This window comes from Theropithecus gelada, chromosome 2 (assembly GCF_003255815.1).
Source record: "Theropithecus gelada isolate Dixy chromosome 2, Tgel_1.0, whole genome shotgun sequence".
Lineage (NCBI taxonomy): Eukaryota > Metazoa > Chordata > Mammalia > Primates > Cercopithecidae > Theropithecus > Theropithecus gelada.
The window spans coordinates 52,203,264-52,230,217 of record NC_037669.1 but is presented as its reverse complement, the minus strand read 5'-3'; the positions used below and the strand labels follow the sequence as shown (position 1 = coordinate 52,230,217).

Here is a 26,954-nt window from a genome sequence, read left to right as displayed (position 1 = left end):
TGTGATCTGTTGGTGCCCAGGAATTCACACCTTAAATCTGTGATTTCTGCTTTCATGGTATAATGTTTGGCTGCTAAAAAGCCCACCATTGAAAGGTGTTCCACACCTCAGACATGTACCTAAAACAGGCCATGTCCCATAATCCAACACAACTATCATGCCTCTCTCACTGCTCAAGAAGAAAAGTGGGTTGTAATGCCATCTTTCTTTCACAAGGAAAGGCTAGTGGAGGGTGGCAGATTCAAATTTGTTAAATTTCATGCCTTACAGCATTAAAAATACCTTTCTTCATTTACTCTTCTATAAAAACAACCCCTCTCCTCTTGTAACAGTGACTTCTGAGGAACCCACTTATGTACCTTTAAGAAAGATCATTTTATTTATTTTTTTGAGACAGAGCCTTGCTCTGTCCCCAAGGCTAGAGTGCAGTGGCATGATCTCAGCTCACTGCAACCTCTGCCTCCCAGGTTCAAGTGATTCTCATGCCTCAGCCTCCTGAGTAGCTGGGATTACAAGCACGTGCCACCACACCCAGCTAATTTTTAAAGTTAAGAGACAGGGTTTCGCCACATTGGCCAGGCTGGTCTCAAACTCCTAGCCTCAAGTGATCCACCTGCCTCAGCCTCCCTAAGTGCTGGGATTATAGGTGTGAGCCATTACGCCTCGTCAAGAAAGACTATTTTAAATAGTGATTTTGGAAATCTTTCAACATCTGGCTTGTAGCTACTTACTATCCACATCTGGCTTGTAGCTACTTACTATCCACATAACAAGTAGATACACATACACACACTGGCCACAAACTAGAAATAAACATAAGACAAAAGCCCAATCCCCCTCAGGTTAAATTTACTAATAGTGTGATAAAATTATACCTATTTCAAGTTTACCGAAATCTCTCCAAATCACTTTTGCTGAGATAAAACTCAGAAAGGAACCTAACCTAAACATCGCTCTCATCAGCCCAGGTGAGGCATAAGCTGCTGAGGGGCAGGCCAAGCCTACTAATTTTGACTTTTCTGTTTTCCTGTCCTCTTCTTCTTTCCTTAAAAAGATATCCCCTGGCACCAACAGCCACTTAGATAAAAAGGCTCTCCTCTGTTTCCCTAAATTTAGAACTGAGCAGTCAAATGAACTCAACAACCAAAGGATACTGTTGGATTTCATGTCTCTGTGGATGATGTTCTTTGCATGCAAATAGCTGTGAAGGGAAAAGAAATTATTAAAAATAAGTTTGAGGGGCATGGGTAGAAAGCGGTTTTAAACTACAGCTAAGAAGTAAAGCCACTGAAGGTCTGGCTCCAAGGAGTGTTACACACAGGGACAGATGCTGTGCTGTTCAGCCTGGTTCACATCACTGCTTACCTGAAAGTGAGGCTACAGTACAAACATGCTTACACTTTTTTTTTTTTTTCCTGGAGACTGGAGTGCAGTGATGCAGTCATAGCTCACTGCAGCCTTAACCTCCTGGGCTCAAGTGATCCTCCCACCTCCCAGTAGCTGGGACCACAGGCATGTGCCACCACACCACATTTTTTTTTTTTTTTTTTTTGGTAGATACAGGGTCTTGCAGTGTTGCCCAAGCTGGTCTTGACTCCTGGGCTCAAGTGATCCTCCCGCGTTGGCCTCCCAAAATGCTTGGATTACAGGCATGGGCCCCTGCGCCTGACCATTGCTGACACTTCTTCAAGCATCAGTTTTACTCAAAAGTAATTCTGATAACCCAATGTCCATAACTGATGAATGAATAATGTGGCATATCCATACAATGACATGTTACTCAGAAAGGAATGAAGTAGTGACACATGCTACAACCTGGATTAATCTTGAAAATATTAAACTGGGTCAAAGCGCCCAGGCATACAATACCATATCTTATGTATTATACACAGTCAAGCATCACTTAACGGCAGGGATATCTTCTGAGAAATGTGTTGTTAGCCAACTTGTTATCATGCAAACGTCATAAAGTGTACTTACACAAACCAAGATGGTACAGCCTACTACACACCCTGGCTAAATAGTATAGCCTGTTGCACTTAGGCTACAAACCTCTATGGCCCTCAGTGTACTGAATACTGTAGCTGGTTGTAACATGGTGAGTATTTGTGTCTCTAAACATAGCCAAACATAGGCCGGGCGCAGTGGCTCATGCCTTTAATCCCAGCACTTTGGGAGGGCCAGGCGGGCAGATCACAAGGTCAGGAGAACAAGATCATCCTGGCTAACACGGTGAAACCCCGTCTCTACTAAAAATACAAAAAATTGGCCAGGCGTGGTGGCGGGCGCCTGTACTCCCAGCTACTCAGGAGGCTGAGGCAGGAGAATGGCATGAACCCGGGAGGCAGAGCTTGCAGTGAGCCGAGATGGCGCCACTGCACTCCAGCCTGGGCGACAAAGCGAGACTCCATCTCAAAAAAAAAAAAAAAAAAAAAGCCAAACATAGAAAAGGCACAGTAAAAATACAGTATTATAATCTTGTGGGACTACCTTCCTATATCATTATATATATCTTTATATCATTATGTCATATCTTACATGATTGCATTTATATTAAACTATAAAGTAGGCAAAATCCGTAGAAACAGAAAATAGTTGCAAGTGGGTGAGAGGTATTGGGTGACCGCTAATGGGTATATCATTTGGATATCTGTCCACTCCAAATCTCAAGTTGAAATGTGATCCCCAGTGTTGGAGGTGGGACCCAAGTGGCAGGTGTTTGGGTCATAGGGATGGATTCCTCACGAATGGCTGGGTGCCCTCCCTGCAGTAACGAGTGAGTTCACACACTATTAATTCACATGCTATTAGTTCACATGAAACCTGGTTATTAAAAGAGTCTGGGACCTCCCTCCATGCTCTCTCTCTTGCTCCTTTCTCTCACCATGTCACATGCAGCTCCCCTTGCCTTCTGCCATGAGTAAAAGCTTCCTGAGGGCCTCACCAGACACAGATGCTGATGTCATGCTTTTTGTACAGTCTGCAGAACCATGAGCCAAATAAACCTCTTTTCTTTATAAATTACCCACCCTTAAGTCTTCCTTTAGAGCAACCCAAACAGACTAATACAATGGCATATATTTCTTTCCTGGATAATGAAAATGTTCTAAAATTAGATAGCGGTGATGGCTGCACAACACAATACCAGAAAAACACTGAGGTGTACATTTTAAAAGGGGGAATTTTATGATATATGAATTATATCTCAATTTTTCTGAAAAGTCATTCCATTTCTTAAAATATACAGAAGGCAACTTCCATACGAATTTTAAAGATAACATGAGAATTTCTGTAGGACTTGCAAGCACAGCTATACCTTAGTAGCTCCCAGATGTCTAGGGGGTATAAGGAGTTCCTACTCCTCTACCATAAGGGGCACTTCTGAGGAAAAGTTTGAGAAGCACTCCCTGGGCTAGCCAGGAAAGGTGGGAGGATCACTTGAGGCCAGTTTGAGACCAGTCTGGGCAACACAGTGAGACTTCCAACTCTACAAAATACACAAAAATTAGCTGGGCATGGTAGCGTGTGCCTGCCGTCCCAGCAACCTATGAGACTGAGCCAAGAGGATTGCTGGAGCCCAGGAGTTCGAGGATGGAGTGAGCTATGATCGCGCCACTACACTCTAGGATAGGTGACAGAGTGAGACCCTGTCTCTCTAAGGAAAGAATTTTTTTTTTTTTGAGATGGAGTCTGGCTCTGTCGCCCAGGCTGGAGTGCAATGGCATGATCTCCGCTCACTGCAACCTCCACCTCCCAGGTTGAAGCGATTCTTCTGCCTCAGCCTCTCGAGTAGCTGGGATTACAAGCGCGCGCCACCACAACCAGCTAATTTTTGTATTTTTAGTAGAGATGGAATTTCACCATATTGGTGAGGCTGGTCTCGAACTCCTGACCTCGTGATCCACCCACCTCAGCCTCCCAAAATGCTGGGATTACAGGCGTGAGCCACCGTGCCCAGCCAGGAAAAAGTTTTTAATTTAAAAAAAAAAAAAAAAAAAAAAAAAAAAAAATTATCCCAAAAATGACATCTGTTTAAACCCTCATGTGGGACAGCCATGCCTCAAACAGCTGAGCAGAGGGCACTGCCACAGCTATCCAAGCAGAAGGTACATGCCCCCCACTATGTTCTCAGGTTTCTGATAATGCGAGGGTAGCAGGCAGAGCCCGAATCTAAGCCCCAAGGGGGAAGCGCCAAGGGGGAAGTTCAGTCCCAACAGGGGAATCTGAACTTTTTTTTTTTTTCTTTGAGACAGTCGCTCTGCAGCCCGGGCTGGAGTGCAGTAGTGTTATCTTAGCTCACCGCAACCTCTGCCTTCCACGTTCAAGCGATTCTCCTGTCCTGGCCTCCTTAGTAGCTGGGATTACAGGCATGTGCCACCATGCCTGGTTATTTCTTGTATTTTTAGTAGAAACAGGGTTTTGCCATGTTGGCAAGGCTGGTCTCGAACTACTGGCCTCAAGTGATCCACTGGCCTTCGCCTCCCAAAGTGCTGGGATTACAGGTGTGAGCCACCTCACCCAGCTGGAACCTGAACAACTCATTCCTGATAACTGGCCCCTCCAGCCAAGGCCAGAGGCTTACGCAAAGATATCACAGAATCGCTTAATGGACTAGAAGGCTTTTCCTGATTCTGGTTCCAATTTAGGGACAAATTTGATGCCTGGGTCCCAGAGAGGCATCAGACCATCTACTCACTCCATTCCCTGAGCCGTCTGCCGGGCAATGTCAATTAGCTGGAACATCTGAAACTTGGTCTCCTGGACATGCAGGTGTTTGTAGAGGCTGCTGCCCTCGCACCACTGGGTCACAATTGCCAGGTTGTCCTTTGTCATGTACCCCATGAAAAGCAGAATGTTCACATGCCGTGTTTTGCTGGGGAGGTGAAGAGAGGAGAGGGAGGAGGAAAGTGCTCAGGGAGGTCTACTGTGCTTTTCCGTGGACACTGGGTTCTGTGCTCTCGACACCACCCCCAGTCCCAACCTGGAGGGGGCTAGAAAAACAAACACATGGCATGGCTGATAACCCAGGTGGCATTCTGAGCAAACAGAGAAGCGCACCATTAGTTCACTGGGCCATCAGTTCAGTGCTGGCCTTGCTTACAGAGACGACATTATCTTCCATCAATGCACACTCCATGACCCTCCCCGTGGAGGTCACAAGGACTCCTCTGTAGAAATCTCCATTATATGACTTATTCCTACAAGTCTAAATAGTGACTGAAAGATTTGAAAGCTGACTGTTCTGAAGTCTAAAATAAAGCAACTCAGCTATAAAGAGGGTTCTGGGAAATAAAGGTAAAAACAGGGCCTATTTCTGCCCACCTCAAACCAAAACCCAGAGATAGAACTTGGGCTATTGAGTTTACTGTGCCCAGAGGAGGGTATTCTCCTGAGAAGGGGCTCTTCGAAAGGCCTGACAGCCACATAAACTAAAGGAAAGATCCCTTGAGAGCAAGGGAGGAGCATCCAACCACAGGAACTCCAAAGTGAGTCCTAACTGCCCGCCCATCCCAACCCGCGGCACAGTCCACTAACTCTGCAGTCCTTGTACCCCCACTCTAGCACTCCAGAGGGACTGGACTGCCAGCTTTGTACTCACCGCAGAACAGCCACCTCATTCCTGAAGGCCTGGAATTGCTCTGGGGTTGGGTCGACAACCTTTAGGATCTTTACTGCAACGTCTCCTGCAAAATTAGTTGGCAATCAGTGCAATCAGTTGATCTTAGTCTTTCAAATAACCTAGTTTTGAAGAAGATACAGTGAATCATTTATCCAAAGAATCACATACCTACACAGATACAACAAATCTCCAAAATTTTTTTTTTTGAGACAGGGTCTCACTCTGTTGTCTAGGCTAGAGTGCAGTGGCACACAGTGGCACGCAGCGGCCTTGACCTCCTGGGCTTAAGCAATCCTCCCACCTTGGCCTCCCAAAGTGCTGGGATTACAGGTCCAATTTCTACATAATTCAAATGACTCAAAAAAGTTACATAGGTTAACTGCTATCCCTACAGTTAGGCCTTCAATAGTCTTGGTTAAACTATTCATACCAATCCTGGCAAGCCCCAGATGGGAGGTCATGTGTGACAGGTCAAAACCTTGTCCTGTGGGAATGAAATCAGTGCATGGATATGAATGGCCTGGCAAATACAGAATGACTGGGGCTGGATGCTGGTGTAAGGAAGCAGACCATTTAGCAACTACTGAGGTTGAACTCCGAATCCACATTTCAGTGAGACCTAAGATGGTCACTAGGAAAAATTCAGAGATATATATTGAAATTAAGCTTCTCTGCCTTCAATACCGTTAAAAAGTGATCCTAATAATACTGAACCCTGGCACTGTGTGTACTTTTATCTCTTTTAATCCTCACAGCTGCCCTATGACGTAAATAATTTATCTTCACTTCAGACAACAAGCAGAGAAGTTTAGTCACTTGCCCAAGGTCATACAGTCAAAAAACAAAGAGTGCTGCAGCCAGGATCAAAACCCCAGTCTGACTCCAGTTGCTATCCTACCTACTAGACTGACAACTGACTATCAAGCACTGTAAAACCAGCCTCTTGATATAACTTTAGACACATCCAGGGATCCCGTTCCACTTTAGAGTGCTATAAATTTAAAAGCCACTTTCTTTTCTTTTTTTTTTTTTTCTGAGACGGAGTCTCACTCAGTTACCCAGGCTGGAGTGCAGTGGCGCAATCTTGGCTCACTGCAAGGTCTGCCTCCCGGGTTCACACCATTCTCCTGCCTCAGCCTCCCGAGTAGCTAGGGACTACAGGCGCCCGCCACCACGCCTGGCCAGGATGGTCTCAATATCCTGACCTTGTGATCCGCCCGCCTCAGCCTCCCAAAGTGCTGGGATTATAGGCGTGAGTCACTGTGCCCGGCCAAAAGCCACTTTCGAAAGTGTTTCTGGAGCCTCTCTGTTGGAGCCTTCCTCTTTTTTTTTTTTGAGATGGAGTCTCGCTCTGTCGCCCCGGCTGGAATGCAGTGGTACAATCTCGGCTCACTGCAACCTCCACAAGCGACTCTCCTGCCTCAGCCTCCCGCGTAGCTGGAATTACAGGCACGCTCCACCATGCCCAGCTAATTTTTGTATTTTTTGGGGACACGGGTTTTCACCATGTTGCCCAGGCTGGTCTCAAACTTCTGACCTCAAAGGATCTGCCTGCCTCAGCCTCCCGGTGTGCTGGGATTACCAGCATGAGCCACCCCACCCAGCCCTCCACATTTCATTTTTGGGAAGAAAATTGGTAGAGAGATGGTTCTCACAATAGGTACCAAACTGTCTTCCCGTGATCTCTGGTTTTATCATCTAAAGTTTCAATGAGTCCCTGTGTTTTAACAGCAGCCTCCAAAGTGGCTCTCATCCAGTTAACCTGCATTACCATGGTAAACCATGTGTTTACCATGGACCCTGGGCCATGGGCTGCCGGTGAAGGTGCTGCTGACTGGATGGGAGAGATCCACACTATGTTTAAAGCTACCTTCTATCTAGAAAAATGGATCTGGTATACCATATGGGACACATGTATAACCAGCCCTGAGTAGGAGGACAACAATCTTTTGTGTAAGTGTCCATTCCGGTACAGTTGGAGCCAAGACAGGAGTGCTGGAACAGAAGGGGTTCCCCAAGATGGGGGAGTAAATCTTTTTTTTTTTTCTTTTTTGGAGATGGGCCCTCACTATGTTGCCTAGGCTGGCCTCGAACTCCTGGGCTCAAGCAATCTTCCGACCTCAGCCTTCCAAGTAGCTGGGACTACAGGTGCCTAAGTAAATCTCTTTTCCAAGAGGATATAGAAAGGTTTTCTGAAAGAAATAGGATATAAACCAAGGGAAGGACTTTAGTAAATAGGAGAGAATGTTTCAGACTGGGCACATCAGAAATAAAGGTGAGGTGAGGGGGATGAGAGAAACCTGAGCTGTGTTTAGTAAACTCTAGGGTAGGATTTGGACACCTGTAGGACAGAAAGAGGGAGGCCACAGAGGAATCTGCTGCAATAGCCCAGGAAAAGTACAATGGGTGACTGTGGGGACTTAGAAAGAAGGGATGAAGACAAGAAACCCTGTGAAGGTAAACTGACCCAATGAGGCAGTCAACTGAGTGGGAGTGCTGGGAAAATGGCCAACGCTATGACCCAGGCTCCAGGACCCAGAAAAGGGCAGAGTCTTTAATGGGATGGGATAGGACAGGGCTAGGGGTTCAGGCACATGGCTTGGCAGATGCTGGATGATTGCTCAGGGGGAACTGCTTCTAAGGACCTTCCTATTTCACGGGCCTCATTTTGCAGTCCATTCCTTCTTATAGCTCTCCTCTGGGCATGCTCTAGTTGTCACTGAACCCACCCTCTGGTGTCACCTGTTCTGGCCCTAATCAGTAATACAACCTCAGAATTCAGAGCCAAAGTTCACGCAGTGACTTACTCTGACCTTGTAGTCAGCTGAACTTCCTTAGCAGTTTCCACAAGCATTATCATTAAGCCACATCTTCCCCCTCCAGTTCTACTTTTTGGAACAACAAATAGGACTTATCTCTGTTAAAAGTTGATCTTTTCTTTTTTCTGTCATCTTAGCCAGTTGAACTCTTCTCACTTTTCTAAATCCTCAGTACTGTGCAAATACATATCACACCTCTGGTTAAGTCACTGATGGGAAGACCAAACAGGGTCAACCAAAGACAGAGCCCAGGGTACTTGCAGGGATCCATCTGCCAGCCAGCTCTCGTTAACATAGTTATGGTAATAGATTATTTGCAATTTCTTATGAAATCCAGAAGCAATGTTCTATACTGCAGCATTCCCCTCATTTACATATAAACAATCCAAGGACTGCCACGAAAGGGATTCATTCAATCTGCTAGGATCAATGAGCAAACATTATAGGAAAATGGATTTCAACTCTAATAAAGAACTATTCCATGCCCGCCCCTTGCCCCACCCTGGCTCTTGCTCTGTCACCGAGACTGCAGTGCAGCAGCACCATCATGACTCACTGCAGCCTCAAACTCCTGGGCTCAAGGGATCCTCCCACCTCAGCCTCCCAAGTAACTGGGACTACAATACAGGTGTGCACCACCACGCCCAGCTAATTTGTAAAATTTTTTGTAGAGACGAGGGTCTCATGTTGCCCAAGCTGGTCTCAAACTCCTGACCTCAAGTATTCTCCCGCCTCAGCCTCCTAAACTGTTTGGCCACTGCACCCAATTATATGTGGGCCACTGCAACCAATTAAGAACTATTTTCTACTAGTAGGAACTACCTGGAGATAGAATGGGCTTTTAGACAGATCATGAGCTCTCTCATCACACTCATTTTCAAACAAAGGCTGGCCAAACCTCCTAAAAGTCTCGTACGACCCCGGATCCCACTTAACCCAAATGATACTCAGTCTTTATAGGACCCTAAAACACCCTACCACTGGACCTCACTCCTATTAGTCTACCTCTCACTCACTCTAAATGAAGTCCTAAGATCTCCTTGAGTTCTCTGAACAGGCCAGGTGAGTGGTCCACTTTGCACTTGATGTTACTGCTTCCCTAGATATCTGCACCACCCTCACCCTCCATGCAAATGCCACTTTCTTGGCAGATTCCTCCCTGACCAACCTACTAAAAACTTTGAACTGGGACTGCCAGTGCATATCTCCTTTCCTCCATTTTTCTCTTTAGCAATTACAGCACACTATATATTCTGCTTTTCTTGTTTACTGTCCCCGCTAAGAATATAAAGTCCTTAAGTTTTTTTTTTTTTTTTTTTTTGGAGAGAAAGCGTCTTGTTCTGTTGCCCAGGCTGGAGTGCAGTGGTGTGATCATGGTTTGCTGCAGCCTCTATCTCGCAGGCTCAAGTGATCCTCCTGCCTCAGTTTCTCGAGTAGCTGGGACAACAGACACACAGCACCACGTTCAGCTAATTGTGTTTTCTTGTAGAGACAGGGTCTCACTATGTTGTCTAGGCTGGTCTCGATTTCCTGGGCTAAAGTGATCCTCCCACCTCAACCTCTCAAAGTGCTAGGGATCACAGGTGTGAGCCACCACACCTGGCCTAGAGAATTTTTTTTTTTTTTTTGAGATGGAGTCTCGTTCTGTTGCCCAGGCTGGAGTGCAGTGGTGTGATCTTGGCTTACTGCAACCTCCACCTCCTGGGTTCAAGCAATTCTCCTACCTCAGCCTCCTAAGTAGCTGGGATTACAGGTGCGCGCCATCACGCCCGGCTAATTTTTATATTTTTATCAGAGACAGGGTTTCACCATTTCAGTCACGCTAGTCTTGAACTCTTGACCCCAAATGATATGCCTGCCTTGGCCTCCCAAAGTGCTGGGATTACAGGCATGAGCCACCGCACCCAGGCTTGATGCCAAATTTAATGCTCAAAAGGAGATTGTGAACTTTGGGCCTCAGAGACGCTGCTTTAAATAAATATATTGAGTTTTAGTTTATGCATCTGAGGCCTCTGAGTTGCTTTGAGACCCTTTCTGCTTTACTTCCACAGTGGCTCGGCTGAATTAAAAAAATCTTCAATCAAAATCATGAAAACAGTTGTAATTTTTAAGATACTGAACAGATATATTGTATACAGGAACCAGAATATGGGGGGAAAAAAAGTATTGCACGAAACAATCTAGAAATTATGTTTCCTTGACCACTCATTTTTCTTCTTCATTCATAGACCAGGGCTTGCTTTCTGAAAACATGGCATAAAAGTCCACTGCTCCTCACTCCTCTGACTTTTGAGACTTTCTGACTTAAAAAAACCTAGTCTGTTTTTTTTTTTTTTTGAAACGGAGTCTCGCTCTGTCACCCAGGCTGGAGTGCAGTGGCACGATCTCGGCTCACTGCAAGCTCTGCCTCCTGGGTTCATGCCATTCTTCTGCCTCAGCCTCGCGAGTAGCTGGGACTATAGGCGCCGCCACCACACCCAGCTAATTTTTTGTATTTTTAGTAGAGACGGGGTTTCACCGTGTTAGCCAGAATGGTCTCGATCTCCTGACCTCGTTATCAGCCCGCCTCAGCCTCCCAAAGTGCTGGGATTACAGGCGTGAGCCACCGCACCTGGCCTAAAAAATCCTAGAATCTTAAAAACAAGTTATCTACATTCTAATAGTAGTCTTTATGGAAGTAACACTGTAACAAATAATCTTTATCACAGTTTGAAAGCTCACCCTATTGAGAGAAGACAAAGTTCGGAAGCAGAACCATGTAGTAATACCTTGAAAACTTATGAATCCCCAAATAAAAGTGCTCAACCAGAGGAAAATTAAACTTGGGTACAACTTAAACTTCATCCGCTGGCTTTTAGCTGGGGCTTTTAAAATGTGATACAAAAATGATCAAATGCTAACAGAAGCAATAAATGCAATATCCATTGCTCTGCCTCCTACAATTACTAGCAGCCTTTTTATCTCAGATACAAGTAAGTGCTCTATCCCACGAAGTGCTTGTGTTCTTCTTTCCTAAGGAATCCTGGAGATATTTATGCCATCTAAAATATTCTGCAACTGGCTGGGCATGGTGGCTCATGCCTGCAATACCAGTACTTTAGGAGGCCGAGGCAGGCAGATCGCTTGAGTTCATGATTTCAAGACCAGTCTAGGAAACAAGGCGAAACTCTATCTCTACAAAAAATACAAAAATTAGCTGGGTGTGGTGGCATGTGCCTATAGTCCCAACTACTTGGGAGGCTGAGGCAGGAGGATGGCTGGCTTGAGCCCAGGAGGCAGAGACTGCAGTAAGCCAAGATTGTGCCACAGTACTCCAGTCTGGGCAACAGAGCCAGATCTTGTCTCTAAATATATATAAATAAATATTCAACAATAGTATCATTTCTCTGGGACCCGGGAGGCAGCCCGGTAGTACATACTAGATGCAGTTTTCTTTTTTTTCTGAGACAGGGTCTTGCCCTTTCACCCAGGTTGGAGTACAGTAGTGTGTACTCACTGTACTCAGCTCACTACAACATTCGCCTCCTGAGCTCAAGCAATCTTCCTGCCTCAGACTTCCGAGTAGCTGGGACTACAGGCGAATGCCATCATATCCACCTAATTTTTGGTAGAGATGGGATTTCACGATGTTGCCCAGGCTGTTCTTGAACTCCTAGGCTCAAGTGATCTGCCTGCCTCAGCCTCCCAAAGTGCTGGGATTACAGGCGTGAGCCACCCTGCCCGGCCAGATGCAATTTTCAAAGGGAAAGGAATCATTCCACATGTACTTTACAAATGCTCAGTCGGGTGCCAATCCTCTTAAGGAACTAGAAATTGGTCAGATGATTAACTACAAATGGTGAAAACCCATGCATTAATGAGCATGGTAAATTACAAGTGGTAAAAACCATGCATTAAAGAACACAAGGTAAGGCTGGGCACAGTGGCTCATGCCTGTAATCCCAGCATTTTGAGAGACCCAAGAGGACTGCTTGAGTCCAGGAGTTGGAGACCAGCCTGGGCAACATAGTGAGACCTTGTCTCTACAAAAAATAAAAATAAATAAAAAAATATTAGCTGTCTCTACAAAAAAATAAAAAAATATATAGCTGGGCATTGTCTGGGCATAGACCTTGTCTCTACAAAAAATAAAAAAATATTAGCCGGGCATTCACCTGTGCTCCCAGCTACTTGGGAGGCTTAGGAAGGAGGATTGTTTGAGCCCAAGAATGGAAGACTGCAGTGAGCTGTGATTGTGCCACTGTACTCCAGCCTGGGCAACAGAGCAAGAATCTATCTCCAAAAAAAAAAGAACACCAAGTACTCAAAACTGGAGGTGTTTGATATTTTCAGTACCTTGAATTTTAATACTCCATACATTTGATGCTTTTAACTTCTCTCAATCTTTGCACATTTGCACATTTATCTCTAAAGATAATTCCGGTGTCATCCAAAGTAGAAGTATAGGCACTGAGGGACTCTGTGATTTTTGCTTAATTGTAATCTGAATTTAGAAGAGATGACTTTTTGGGAACATGCAGCATTTTCAAGAAAATACCTATTATTTGCCAAAGTCCTAAAGCCAGAGGCATTAAAAACCTAACAGAGAAATGCTAAGTATGTTGCCAAAATGTTGAGTGTTGCCAAAATACACAAGCTGTAACTACAGAAGTTAAATAGTACCTTTCTTCCAAGTGACAAAGTGTTTCCATTAAAATAAGAACACTAATATTCCACACAGATTCAATAATTAAGTCTATGCCTTCCCTGTTTGATAGGGATACCCACAACTAATCCTAGGGCGGGACAAAGAGAAGTTATTTCAGGAGATTTCCAGCTTTCTTATGCCTAACTGCATGACCATGGGCAAATCAGCCCCCATTTCAATCTCTAAGGTCCTTTCCAGCTTACAGTTTTTAGAACCCAAGCTCCCTCCATAGCAGCAGACTCTTGCTCACTTAAGGAGCTTCCAAGCATGACCCATGTGCAGACTGTATTTAATCAGTTTAAAGGAGAAGCACTCCTGACATCTGATTATAGGGCTCAAGTCTTATTCACTAATTTCTAATTATCCTGGGAGCTTTATAAGAACCTAGTCTAAAAAGAATTAAGCTCAGTCTTCAAGTATAACCAAGTATCTAAGGGAGAGTACTGCTGTAAGCCCAGAAGCACTCAGTCTTCTCTTCCTCCTGGCCCCCTGAGCTGAAACTTGACTTCACACCAAAGCCCTGCAGTAAGTAAACGGAAGGCCCCAAGCTTACCGTGCCATTTGCCCTTATAAACAGTTCCAAAAGAGCCTGACCCAATCCGAGTGGACAGCATCACTTCACTGGCTTCTATTTCCCAGTAATAGCTTGAATCTCTCTGTCCACGAGGCCTCTGAAACAAGTAGAGATCATTATTATACTCCATGCAACGGTAATAATCTTTTGATAATGAGGGCATCAAAGAAAGGATCAACCCATGTCATCTGTTTCCATATCTTTTAAAGATAAACATATTAATCACGATTCCAATTTTTGTCTTTTGAGAAATACCATTTCAGTTAAAGCACTGGCAAGCTATCTGATGCAAGTGTGCCAAAAATGACAGTGACATTTATAATCTCCTTCATTAAATATACTTTAATAGAATCCTCTCCCAAAACAAGTTAAAAGTATTCTAATTTCCAACGAGGTTTTTCTTACTGAACCCTAATTGGCAGGAGGTACGGTTTCTATACTCACAATTTTGTTTTTCTCCTGGGTCCCAGATACTGGTGCCCGCTCTCTTTGTGCTGGCACGGGTGTTTTCGGCTGTGACCAGCCTGTTGGGCTCAGATTGTTGGGGCTACTGGACAGGGCTGAAGGTGAGGCTTAATAGACAAGACAAACAGAATCCACACAAGGATAAGCCAACAGAAGATACACCGTATAAAGAAAAAAAGCCCATTATTGTTGGCTAAATGACTATGGAAAAGTACCTGATTCGCTGTGACTTCGAATTGCATCCTGAAACAGAAAAGGAAAGCTGGTCAACTCCTACACACAAAAGATTTTCTCTGGGGGAGGGAAAAGAGAGGAGAAGGATGTGCAAGAACAAAATAGTATTAAAAAACCTCTAAAAATCATAAAAATCCTAAACATACTCTAATCAACGTTCCTTGATTAAATTCAGTAAGTATCAGTGGCCAGTACCTCCAAGGCTGATTTTTCATTAAATATTAGAGGGACTGGTATCAATTTTTTTGGTTTTTTTTAGATGGAGTCTTGCTCTGTCACCCAGGCTAGAGTGCAGTGGCGCAATCTCAGCTCAATGCAACCTCCACCTCCCAGGTTCAAGCGATTCTTCTGCCTCAGTCTCCCGAGTAGCTGGGATCACAGGTGTGCACCAGCATGCCTGACTAATTTTTGCATTTTTAGTCGAGACAGGGCTTTGCCATGTTGGCCATGCTCGTCTTGAACTCCTGACCTCAGGTGATCCACCTGCCTCGGCCTCCCAAAGTGCTGGGATTACAGGTGTGAGCCACCGTGCCAAGCCTGGTATTAGTTTTTCATATATAATGAAAACCACATTCTTTTTCTCAAAAGAAAGCAATGTACACAACAAACATACTCTTTCAAGGGAAGCTAGCAAAGTTACTCTCAGCTGAGACCCTTCCAAAGATTGGGAATCTTGTTCCACTGAGGCTCAAAACTTTTTTTAAAAAGGCAGGGTGGAGAGGTGGATTCTGGGGGAAGCTCACTCTTACTCCACAAGGAATTAGGCTAAATTAACTAGAAGTTGGATTTGAAAAAGGTAAGCAGCCTACATACTTTATCCAAGCCTAAAATCACAGAAAGCTGGAAAGACCACAAATCCAAGTTCAAAACCAACATTTTACATATAAGAAAACACATCTGAACAGGTAAGGAGACTTGGCAGGGTCACTTGGCAGAGCCAGGGAGTGGCAGAAATAGAACCAGAAACCATCACACACGGATCTCAGCCCTCAGCTCTTTCACCACAAAACACTGCCTTATGGGTGAATTTGGAAATTGATTACATTCTGCTCATGGGAGAAAGCAAAGGCTATCTTTAGAATTTATTAGAAACTGTTTGGAAAATAGTTTAAAACACAGAGGCCTCCATGAGACCTAAACCCCAATCTAAAATTCATCACTTGGAATAGAATAGTATAATAGAATAATATAAAACCACTTGGACCCCGTATCCTCAAAAAGGACATTTTTTTGGGGGGAGGTCCTACTATTATCTTTGTGTAACTACAGTATAGACAAGATACTTGTTCCACACAACTATTACTAGAATGCTCCCACTCAATGGTATTATTACAAGATAAAAAGAATCAAACCAAGCTGTTCCTCTGCTCCCAAAACATAATTCGGAATTTAACAAGAAAGCCTAGTTCTGGTTCCCAAAACTAGCTAGTCTTCAGAATTACTTGGATAGTGATTCTGACTCTGGAAAGAAGAATGACGATCCACCCCTAATCCTCAACCCAGGATTGACTGAGCATGTTCTGGAGGGGAACGTGGGAAGCCCAGGAATCTGTGTGTTTTTAAGTACAGCAGGATAACTGCCAGGTGGGCAAAACAGTGGCAAAAAATAACGTGGATTTCAATAGAAATCGGCAGCTGTAGCTTCATTATCCAAGTAATCTGTTCTTTGTTTTTAAAGCAAAGCACAATTTATTTTTATTAACCACAATTATATTCCTATGTAATAGGATATTTTCCTTAATGTCATAGTAATTTTCTTCCCTATATCCATTAAATATTCCATATTTTATTCTGTGCTAATTTCTACAGCTGGATCAATTTATCCTAGAAAGAATTTTTCTATTGTTCCTGGAATCTAAATACTCAAGAGAACTATGAATAATTTGAGACTTACAAACAATTTAAATAAATAAAGCAACAATTAGTCTACTTTTAAAATGCTGACTCATATGTGATTAAATAACAGGAATCAAAATTTACCCTGCATCCAAAGTAAAAAATGATTTAGGCATAACAGTTGTGCTAATTCTTTTATAATAAAAACTCAAAAATTCTTGACACAATCATACATAGCTCATTACAACCTCAAACTCCTGGGCTCAAGCAATCCTCCTGCCTGAGCCTCCTGAGTAACTAGGACTGCACGTGCGCACAACCAAGCCTAGCTAATTTTCATATACCTTTTTGTAGAGGTGGGGTTTTGCTACATATAGCCCAAGCTGGTCTCGAACTCCTGGTCGCAAGTGATCTTCCCACCCAGCCAATTCTGACCTTTATTGTTCCCTGTAAGTATTACAGTGTTCATACAGGAACAAACCATTTAATAAAAGTAGCAGTAACTGGTATATTATTGTATTATCAGGACTAATCATAATGATAAAGCCAAAATAACAAAATTAATAGCTTATACATGACCTCCTCACAACAGTGGCAGGACAATTATGTTGAAAGTGATTTGAGGTCTGAGTGAAATAAACTGTGCCTGAGGCAGCAGATGTCTACATGATGAGAGAGAGCATAGTTATCTCTGATAAGCTTTCAATAAAGGATATTTATTCCAGGGTTTATCAACCAAACTGACACATTTGGTACTAATATATAAACAGAATACCAATGCTGTGAGTACCAACTAAGTCAGTCTAACATTAGTCTGGTTGGAACTGATTTAAAAAAAAAAACAAAAAACAAAAAACTTTTTAATGCCCTTGGCCTCAAAATCTAACTTGAGATTTTTTGTTTGTTTTTAAGGGGGATTCTTACCATGTTGTCCCAGTTGGAGTGCAGTGGCTAATCACAGGCACAATTGTAGCTCCCTACAGCCTAGAACTTCTGGGCTCCAGTGATCCTCCTGCCTTAGCCTCTGGAGTAGCTGGGACAACAGGCATACACTGCCACGCCTGGCCTAACTTAAGAAATTCATTTCACCTATCATCAATACCATATACAACATTTTTTTTTTAACTTCTATATACTCTACTGCCAAAAAAAAAAAAAAAAAGGAAAAAAGAAAACATGGAAACAAGCAACAAGAAATATAAATTTAACTTTGCAACTATTTCATTTTTGGTAGTCTACTGTCTGACAGTTTTAGCAATCCTGTTAATTACAAGAAAGCAAAAGCATGAAGAAAAATACCTACTCTTCCCCTCAAACAAAATCGTCTGGACCACGCCCTGGGAGAAGCATTCAGGCTGTTATTCTAGTCCAAAGCAATGAGAAATAAAGAAGAATAAAGAACAAAGGAAGTATTTAAGTGTATTCAGTTGTTATTAAAGATGAAGCAGAAAGCAAATTAAACCAATAGGACATAACCAAAAAGCCAAGAAAAGAAAAAGCAGTTCAAAAACACTAGCTTTGGGCACTTGGACATCTCCCTAAATACCTGCTTATTAAATCCTAGGACTCCACCCTTTTATTTCTAAATAAAATCACAAAAGTCTTCCAGAGAATCTGTAGTTCTCCATCACTGTTATTTTCTGTCCCACACCAAAATTAAACTCCTCTTTAAATATCTTAGGCACTCGTTCATTAAAAGCCTATTCAAATCTGATAATGGGAAGAGTTCAAATGTTAACATATTTTTCAGGAAATTTTAGTTCTCCACTTGAATGATATACCAACCAGACTATTCAGCCAGTCTAAAGATACTATGGATATAAAATAAACTGTAAAAGTCCAGAGACCTGAGAAAGTGTTGCAACATTCTTTGATCAGATTTGAAACCCAAAACTCCTGAAATAAATATCACCCTCACCCCATTAATTGACTGACATTACCACCCCCAAGGGGCCCTATTACCTCAATCATCCTGCTGTCCACAGGCAGGGTGGTGCTGACCATGTGGACATTAGGTGTGGACGTCGACCTCTGCCTCTGGGAGAGGGAACCTTCAGATGAGGGACTGGAGGTGTTAAAGGTGAAGGCGTGAGGTGTAGAATACCTGTGCTGAGAACTAGGCAAGGAGGAGAAAGAAAACTCCATGATTGGCATTTAGGCTTTCATACTGGTGAAGTCTTTCAACTACCTACTTGATTAAGATGCTTAAGGGCAAACTCTACCTGTACAACCTTTGACACAATGTTTGATTCTTTCAAATACGTGACATCTAAAAATTATCTTAAGTCTGGGTGCTTTTGCATACAAAATTTGGAACAGGAAATAATATATGTACTGGGAATTCAATGAAAAGGAGAATGTATTGTAAGTTTTCTTTTTTTTAATAAAGCGCCACCCGAATACTCCAAATTTTTACATCATCTCCGGGAAAGAATAGATTAACATTTGACAATCACACTACCACTTATTAAGCTAGTTGGAACGTGCCCAGTTTAATTTAGAGACTAAATTTGAGAACTTTAAGATTTTAAACAGATAAGTAGACGTGCTGAGTATGTCTGCAAAAAGGCCAGACGTTTTCATTATTTGTTCTAAAGATTAGTTTGAGGTTTGTTCAGATTCAGTTAACATCCATGTATGAATTAAAGGGATAAAAGGCCAGCTTTTCTAAGGGAAATTGTTCTATTGTCTTGAAAAAATGCCTTCCCACATAATTCTGTTTATGGCTTCAGAGGCCTGGTTTCTTCTAATCTTCAGAGGTAACTACAAACTCTTGGTCAGATCTGCTTTTCAAATTATCAAGAAAAATAAAAGTCATACACAAATATATATCCAGACATATGCAAATTCCTTATTCTGAGATATGCTGCCTTTAATAATTTCCATAGTAGTTTCACATTAAACATTATCTGATTACACATTATGTGTGTGTGTGTGTGTGTGTGTGTGTGTATTTTTTGGAGACAGAGTCTTGCTCTGTCACCCAGGCTGGAGTGCAGTAGTGCCATCTCAGCTCACTGCCTACCAGGTTCAAGATTCTCCTGCTTCAAGTAGCTGGGCCAAGAGGCGCATATCACCACATCCAGCCAGTTTTTTGTATTTTTAGTAGAGATGGAGTTTCACCATGTTGGTTGGCCAGGCTAGTCTGGAACTCCTGACCTCAAGTGGTCCGCCCACCTCGGTCTCCCAAAGTGCTGGGATTACAGGCCTGAGCTACCATGCCTGGCCTAAAGTAAGATATTTTGGATGTAGATTTTACTTTAGGTTTCAAATTCATGTGTGTAACACTGAGCAATATGTGAACTGAACAAAACTGATTGTAAAGCTGGAAAACAGAGTAAAGACAAGTTATATGCAAACTCAGAGACACATTAGAAACAATATTTATGCTGAAAATATAACTAAATGTTTTTTAAAGACACTAGTCTATTTAAATACATGGTTTTAGCAAATGCAAGGCCATAACATGCATTTCAAAGTCAAGGGTTTTATTTTTATTGAATCACTGTATCAAGTTTTGGGACCCTTTCCATTGAGGTTGAACTCAGTACATACTGAGGAAAGTAGAATCTCAAGCTCTTTAAAATGTAATGACATATTAAGGAATATGCTACGATAACAGAAGAAACTATAGTCAAAGTCACTTTCCAGAATGTAAGATCTACAGATCCATAAAGAGAAATTTCTACATTTTGCTGTACCACCAGTATCACATTCCACAGAAGCAGCAAGGGATTTCCACATAGAGAGGAGGGAATGTGAAGAAACTCTTATTTTTTGTCTTTGAGCTTCCAACCCCACCTCCCCCCACCAATAACTTTCTAAAAGAAAAGCTATAGGTAAAAAAATTACCTAACAGGCATCCTGGAAACAGACTCTCGCATACGACGCATAGTCAAAGAAGGTAGTGCTGGGACTCCACTATCACCAATAGTGGAATTTGGAAACAATCTAAACAAAAGCAGGGAAAGACTGGTTTTTAGGCTTACAGTAATCTTACAAGACAATCAGCGTGCCTTGCTTTTGCAAACTCAGAGCTACTAAAACTGAACTTTTCCCAGTCACATTTTCCTCAACTGTTTTACATTACCTAGAATAAAGGGAACAATATTCCAAATAACTGGGTTTGAATGATTATTGAATGTGAATAATACTGACCTGCCAATAAACATACGGGCTCCAGTATGCTTTTTCTTTTTCTTTTTTTTTTTCTTTTTTTTTTGTTGAGATGGAGTCTCGCTCTGTTGCCCAGGTTGGAGTGCAGAGGAGCAATCTTGGCTTACTGCAACCTCCGCCTCCTGGGTTCTCCTGCCTCAGCCTTCCAAGTAGCTGGGATTACAGGCACACACCACCACGCCCAGCTAATTTTTGTACTTTTAGTGGAGACAGGGTTTCACCATGTTGGCCAGTCTGGTCTCAAACTCCTGACCTCAGGTGATTCATCCGCCTCAGCCTCCCAAAGTGCTGGGATTACAGGCGTGAGCCACCACGCCCGGCCCAGTGTGCATTTCTAGGAAATACTGGTCCTATGTCTAGCTATATCAAAATAATGTTTTTCAAACTACAGTAGAACATTTTACAAACTATGTCACATAGAGCTTTTCTGGAAACATTCCATCTTGAAAATAGATAGATAAAAAGACTAAAATAGGAGGAATAAATCACAGAAAAGTGAGTAATTAGGCACCTTCTTTCCATGAGCTGGGCACTTGTCAGCAAGCCTCATAAGAACAATGCAAGGAAGGTAATATCCCCTTTATTCAGATGCATGAACGAAAACTCAGTTGTGGTTATGGTTAATGACAACAGTGAGATTCTGACATACGTCTGTTAGACTCAGAATCTTGTGCCACCAGGTGCGGTGGCTCACACCTGTAACAACACCACTTTGGAAGGCCAAGGCGGACAGACTGCTTGAGCTCAAGAGTTCTAGACCAGCCTGGGCAACATGGTGAAACCCCCGTCTCCACAAAAAATACAAAAATTAGCTAGGCATGGTGGCAAACACTTGTAGTCCCAGTTACTCAGGAGGCTGAGGTAGGAGGATTACTTGAACCCGAGGTCAAGGCTACAGTGAGCTGTGATCATGCCATTGCACTCCAGCATGTGAGACAGAGCGAGATTCTGTCTTTTAAAAAAAAAAAAAATGCTGGGTGTGGTAGCTCACGCCTGTAATCCCAGCACTTTGGGAGGCCGAGGTGGGCAGATCGCAAGGTCAAGAGATCGAGACCATACTGGCCAAGAAGGTGAAACCTCATCTCTACTAAAATTACAAAAATTAGCTGGGCGTGGTGGTGTGTGCCTATAGTCTGAGCTACTTGGGAGGCGGTGTCAGGAGAATCGCTTGAACCCGGGAGGCAGAGGTTGCAGTGAGCCGAGATCACGCCACTGCACTCCAGCCTGGCAACAGAGAGAGACTCATCTCAAAGGGGAAAAAAAAAAAAAAAAAAAAAGGTGGTGGGGGCTGGGGGGACAAAAATAAGATAAATTTTGAAAGCTTGTGCCATTTGTGCTACTCAAGCTCTCATCACAAAATCAATATGTGACCATGAAAGCAAAAATATTTTCAGCATGGTCTAATAATAACACTCCCTTGGTCTCTCTAGTACTATCAAAAAAGGACAAAACTTTAAACTTTTCATATCCCTAGTTACAGTTTTTAAAAGGCAGTTTGGACCATGTACTTTTAATATAAACTAAATTCTTTAATAAAATTTTATCTATATGAAATATATTGTCTCCTAACAGAAACAAGAATCTTTCAAGATTTTATATTCAAACAATTTTAATTCCAAACAACTAAGTTTTCTCCAGTTTAAAGTGAAGAAAATGGCATCAACTGTGCTTTCTGCTCTTTCTCAGTGTCAAAGGCTCATTCAGCATATTCAACAAAATACAGAGCAGTGTCAGCAGTGTCTACTAGCAACCCTAGTAGATGATACTATTAAGAGAGAAAAGCAAAAAATCTTCTTGTTTTCATATCCTTTTGTTCTTTTCCTTACTGAATCACAGTCACAGTATGTCAATCTCAATTTGACAGATAGTAAGTCCTACTCCTACCTGCTCATTCTGGAGTATCGATGCCACCAAGCCTAGCTAGTTTCAGAATTATCACTGTTTCTAAAGTAGTTTCTGGATCACAATTCATTAAATGAGTCTAGAATCCAAACCTGCCAGTCAAAATCTACACCAAATACCCTTTAAAGTATTTATACTCCTCATCCCTATATTCCTTGAGAAAAAGAACAATGCCTTACAAGAGTTGTCTGATATTACTCCAGTCCACACACATAGTAGGTACTTTGGTGCTACAGTGCTCATGAAATTTGTAGCCACAAGTCTGACATCTAAATCCATTGAGCAGGAATTTCTGACAGATGTCACAGAAGGCAAGCTTCAGGAACGTCTTCCGAGCCTACACAAGGACACAGGTGTAAATTATGCTGAATAAATAAAAGATGACAAAAGACAAAGTCATTTCCTCCTTGGCCTCCAAAAGAGTTTTTACAAAATGAATCGTACTTCCAACATTTACAGAATTCATAATCACAAATTGAAGTGTATCTCTGGCTAATGAAATCTAAATTGCCTTACCGTAAACAACAACATAAACAGCTTTAAACAATTCAACTATATACATACGCATATTACCTGAGAAATTTCTGTTATGCCTGGCAAAGCCCTCAACATGCCAGAAAGAGAGGAGATCTGCAACTTACAAAGTTGTGTGTTGTGAGCGGAACATGATCCAGGAAATCTACTTGAAGTTCTTCCCCAATCAAAGAGGCAGCATCAGTATTCCAATCTAAGCGTGCTTTTTTACTAAAAAGAATTTTTAAAAAAAGCATAAACAGGAAATGTTTAAACAAGGTAAAAGTGCAATAGAAATAACAACAGCTACCATTTATCACATGCTATATAAATACAACTTTATTTAATCCATACAACAATAACTTATTTAATTCATACAACAAACCTATGAAGTAGGTATTATTTCTATCTGAAAAATAAGAAAACTGGGACTCTAAGAAGGTAACTTGCTGAAGGCCACAGAGCAAGTTTAAGGGCCAGGGCCTATGTTGGAATCTAGGTCTGCTGAACTCCAAAGCCCATGTTCTTAGAATAAAGTTTTCTATTTATTTAAAAAAATGTTTTTTGGTAGAGACAGAGTCTTGCTGTGTTGCCCAGGCTTGTCTTGAATCCTCGACCTCAAGCGGTCCTCCTGCCTCAGCCTCCCAAAGTGCTGGGATTATAGGCGTGAACTACCATGTCTGGCCAGAATAAAGTTTTATTTAAACAACGATATATAACAATCTCACGATAAAGTCAATATACATTAAATTGGAATTTGTAACATTAAAATCTTACAAAAATCCCCAAATCCTGTAAAATGGATTATAAATATTGCTGCAGTACAAAATTTAGTCTTCAGTAGCCTATTTCAATCTACATAAATAGAAAGGAACCACAAATGAAAAATGTACTTTTCTATTAATAACAGACTCAAATCTGGCCGGGCGCGGTGGCTCAAGCCTGTAATCCCAGCACTTTGGGAGGCCGAGACGGGCGGATCACGAGGTCAGGAGATCGAGACCATCCTGGCTAATACGGTGAAACCCCATCTCTACTAAAAAATACAAAAAACTAGCCGGGCGAAGTGGCGGGTGCCTGTAGTCCCAGCTACTCGGGAGGCTGAGGCAGGAGAATGGCGTGAACCCGAGAGGAGGAGCTTGCAGTGAGCTGAGATCCAGCCACTGCACTCCAGCCTGGGTGACAGAGCGAGACTCCGTCTCAAAAAAAAAAAAAAAAAAAAATAACAGACTCAAATCTGTAGTTGTAGGGTCTATAAGTCAATGAGAAACTTAGAACTGTCTTTTAAAATCTATTCTGAAACCACACTTTCTCTGCCTACAGTATAAATAAGATAAAAAAACAAATACATATAAGTAAAAATCAATGCCCAATTCCTTTCTCATGTTGTATCCAGTTAATCTGGCCCATTTTCCAAAGGAAGAATATTCTCAGGTAAAGAGAATAACATGTACAGCACCATTCAAGCCTCTTCATCATCTACCAGAAGCCTAGTCAAGCCATTTTTCTCACTATCCAACAGTAAATAATACACTCATTAATATAATTACCTATACAGCACCTGGCAAACTCCCTATAATTCCAAAGGACTATTTTGCCCTTATGAAGAGAGGCAGGACAAGCCTTATTTTCTCATCAATCTGCAGACTGATCCTAATGACAATCTGCTCTCTGTCCTGGAGACTCCAGAGTAGCTCCAAACTAGTGCAGCCTTGGATGAGAGCAGACCAAGCCCTCCCTGTCTCAGAATCTCTCTAGTCCTTAAGGACCACTATGGATTGGCTTAGGGACCCAACCTGGGCTACATTCAGCAAAAGTTAACATCTGCTTCAAAGATTTGCACTTCAACAAACGCCTCCTAAATTGAGAATTACACTCACCCTTTTGAGTAGATTCATTCCCTGGGCTATTCTCTCAAACTGGAGAACTCTTTGAAACATGAAAAAATGTAAGCTAAAGATGAATAATGTAATTGACCCTTTCCAAGAAGAGGGTAAAAAAAGAACCCTTTAAAGGTTTCCCTATATTTTGGTGGTGGAGGGAATAGTGTAAAATGGATAATTACAGACAGCTCTGCTGCTTTGAGGTATTACTCCTAGCCTTTGAGGGGATGCCTCTATCTTGTCACCACCATTAGGAATAGGATAAACTATGAATCTTCCCTGAAGCAGAAATGCTTCTGCATCTTTAAACAATCTATTAAACAGCAGGGATTAGGACACATTTAACTGAACAAAAAAAAAAAAAAATTAGTGAATGAGAAAAGTCAATCTCCTGAGGATAGCATTCTTTATATATATAATAATGCACTTTCTGAGTGCCCAGTCTATATAACGCATTACAGTAAACATAGTAAACACAAAGAAAAATCTTTGCCTCAAAAAACATAGCATCTAACATTACCGTTTCCATCCATGGAAACATTATCAATACCTAACATATGTTTTTTTTTTGTTTCTTTTTTGTTTTTAATAGATAGGAGCTTGCTCCAGCCCAGGCTGGAGTCCAGTGGCACAATCATGACTCACTGCAGCCTCAAAGCCCTGGACTCAAGCAATCTTCTCACCTTAACATTTCGAACAGCTAGGATTACCGGGCCGCACCACCATGCCTGGCTAGTTTTTAAAATTTTTTTGTAGAGATGGGCCTTCACTATGTGCCCACGCTGGTCTTGAACTCCTGGCCTCAAGCAACACTCTTGCCTCAGTTTCCCAAAGTGTTAAAATTACAGGTATTGGACTTTTCAAGAGAATGTCCAAGCAATAATTTCAATTTCTTAATACCTATTTTTCTGAATTATCTCTTTATAAAGGCATAGAAATATACAATATTCTATAGGAAGCTGGTACAATTTAATACAAACATAGCTATTTGAAGCTAGAAGAAGTCAATTGACTTTTGAGCTCTTACCCTTTGTGTTCATGGAGAAGTCTGAACACTGCACAGCACTCTGGTTGAAGGCCCCTCACCTTGAGTGCTTTCATAAGGCAGTCATGCAAGCTCATTCCATTTCGTACATTGACCTACAAACAAAGGATCACCTTTAGGACCAACATAGGCTGCAGCACCCCTTGGAAAGGTGGGCACAGAAATAAACGCACCAGTCTACAAAGGTGCAGGCAAATTTATGACAGCATTGCTTGTGATGGCACACGCACACACACATATATGAAACAACCTGAATGTACAGCAGTAGGTAAGTACTTGAATGAAGTGTGAGACATCTGTATTATGTCACATTATGCAGCTATTATATTACTTATAATGACCTGGATGGAGAGGAGTCCATGATATATTAATTGGTGGAAAATATCCTTCAGAATAATAGAGTAAGATTATTTTAAAGATGAAGAGGCCAGGCACGGTGGCTCACACCTGTAATCTCAGCACTTTGGGAAGCCCAAGGCAGGTGGATCACCTGAGGTCAGGAGTTCGAGACCAGCCTGGCCAACATAGTGACCCCGTCTCTACTAAAAATACAAAAATTAGCCAGGCATGGTGGTGGACACCTGTAATCTCAGCTACTCATGAGGCTGAGGCAGGAGAATTGCTGGAACCCAGGAGGGAGAGGATGCAGTGAGCTGAGATCACGCCATTGCACTTCAGCCTGGATGACAAGAGTGAGACTCTGTCTCAAAAAAAAAAAAAAAAAGGTGAAGAAATTTGTATGTTACATGAGTGCGGAAAGATTTACACTTAGCTGTTCATATCAAGAGATAGTGGTTAAGAAAGAGAAAATGACGGCCGGGTGCGGTGGCTCAAGCATGTAATCCCAGCACTTTGGGAGGCCGAGACGGGTGGATCACGAGGTCAGGAGATCGAGACCATCCTGGCTAACATGGTGAAACCCCGTCTCTACTAAAAAATACAAAAAACTAGCCGGGCGAGGTGGCTGGCGCCTGTAGTACCAGTTATTCAGGAGGCTGAGGCAGGAGAATGGCGTGAACCCGGGAGGCGGAGCTTGCTGTGAGCTGAGATCCAGCCACTGCACTCCAGCTTGGGCGACAGAGCGAGACTCTGTCTCAAAAAAAAAAAAGACAGAGAAAATGATAAACTTTTCCTTTACATGTCTCTAATTTTGTGTGATTAGATGTATACACATGTATGTTCATTAGATTCATTAAAGAG

At 42.3% G+C, this 26,954-nt stretch overlaps 1 protein-coding gene across 8 annotated transcripts in view; it reads right to left on the bottom strand.

The window, feature by feature from the left end:
* The window catches only part of RAF1 (Raf-1 proto-oncogene, serine/threonine kinase), an 84,862-nt gene that overhangs the window by 2,834 nt on the left and 55,074 nt on the right, over nt 1-26,954 (bottom strand). For 2 of the 8 annotated variants that reach the window (XM_025377843.1, XM_025377844.1), the window contains 12 exons: nt 25,737-25,849; nt 22,955-23,057; nt 22,493-22,650; nt 20,088-20,186; nt 18,198-18,351; nt 17,539-17,598; nt 14,381-14,408; nt 14,145-14,272; nt 13,680-13,797; nt 5,600-5,684; nt 4,697-4,873; nt 1,155-1,201 (listed from right to left, as the gene is read on the bottom strand). In XM_025377843.1, coding sequence (XP_025233628.1) covers nt 1,155-1,201; nt 4,697-4,873; nt 5,600-5,684; nt 13,680-13,797; nt 14,145-14,272; nt 14,381-14,408; nt 17,539-17,598; nt 18,198-18,351; nt 20,088-20,186; nt 22,493-22,650; nt 22,955-23,057; nt 25,737-25,849 — 1,270 coding nt within the window. The remainder of the gene's footprint in view (nt 1-1,154; nt 1,202-4,696; nt 4,874-5,599; nt 5,685-13,679; nt 13,798-14,144; nt 14,273-14,380; nt 14,409-17,538; nt 17,599-18,197; nt 18,352-20,087; nt 20,187-22,492; nt 22,651-22,954; nt 23,058-25,736; nt 25,850-26,954) is intronic. The other 6 variants (XM_025377845.1, XM_025377846.1, XM_025377849.1 and 3 more) reach the window with 5 other exon arrangements.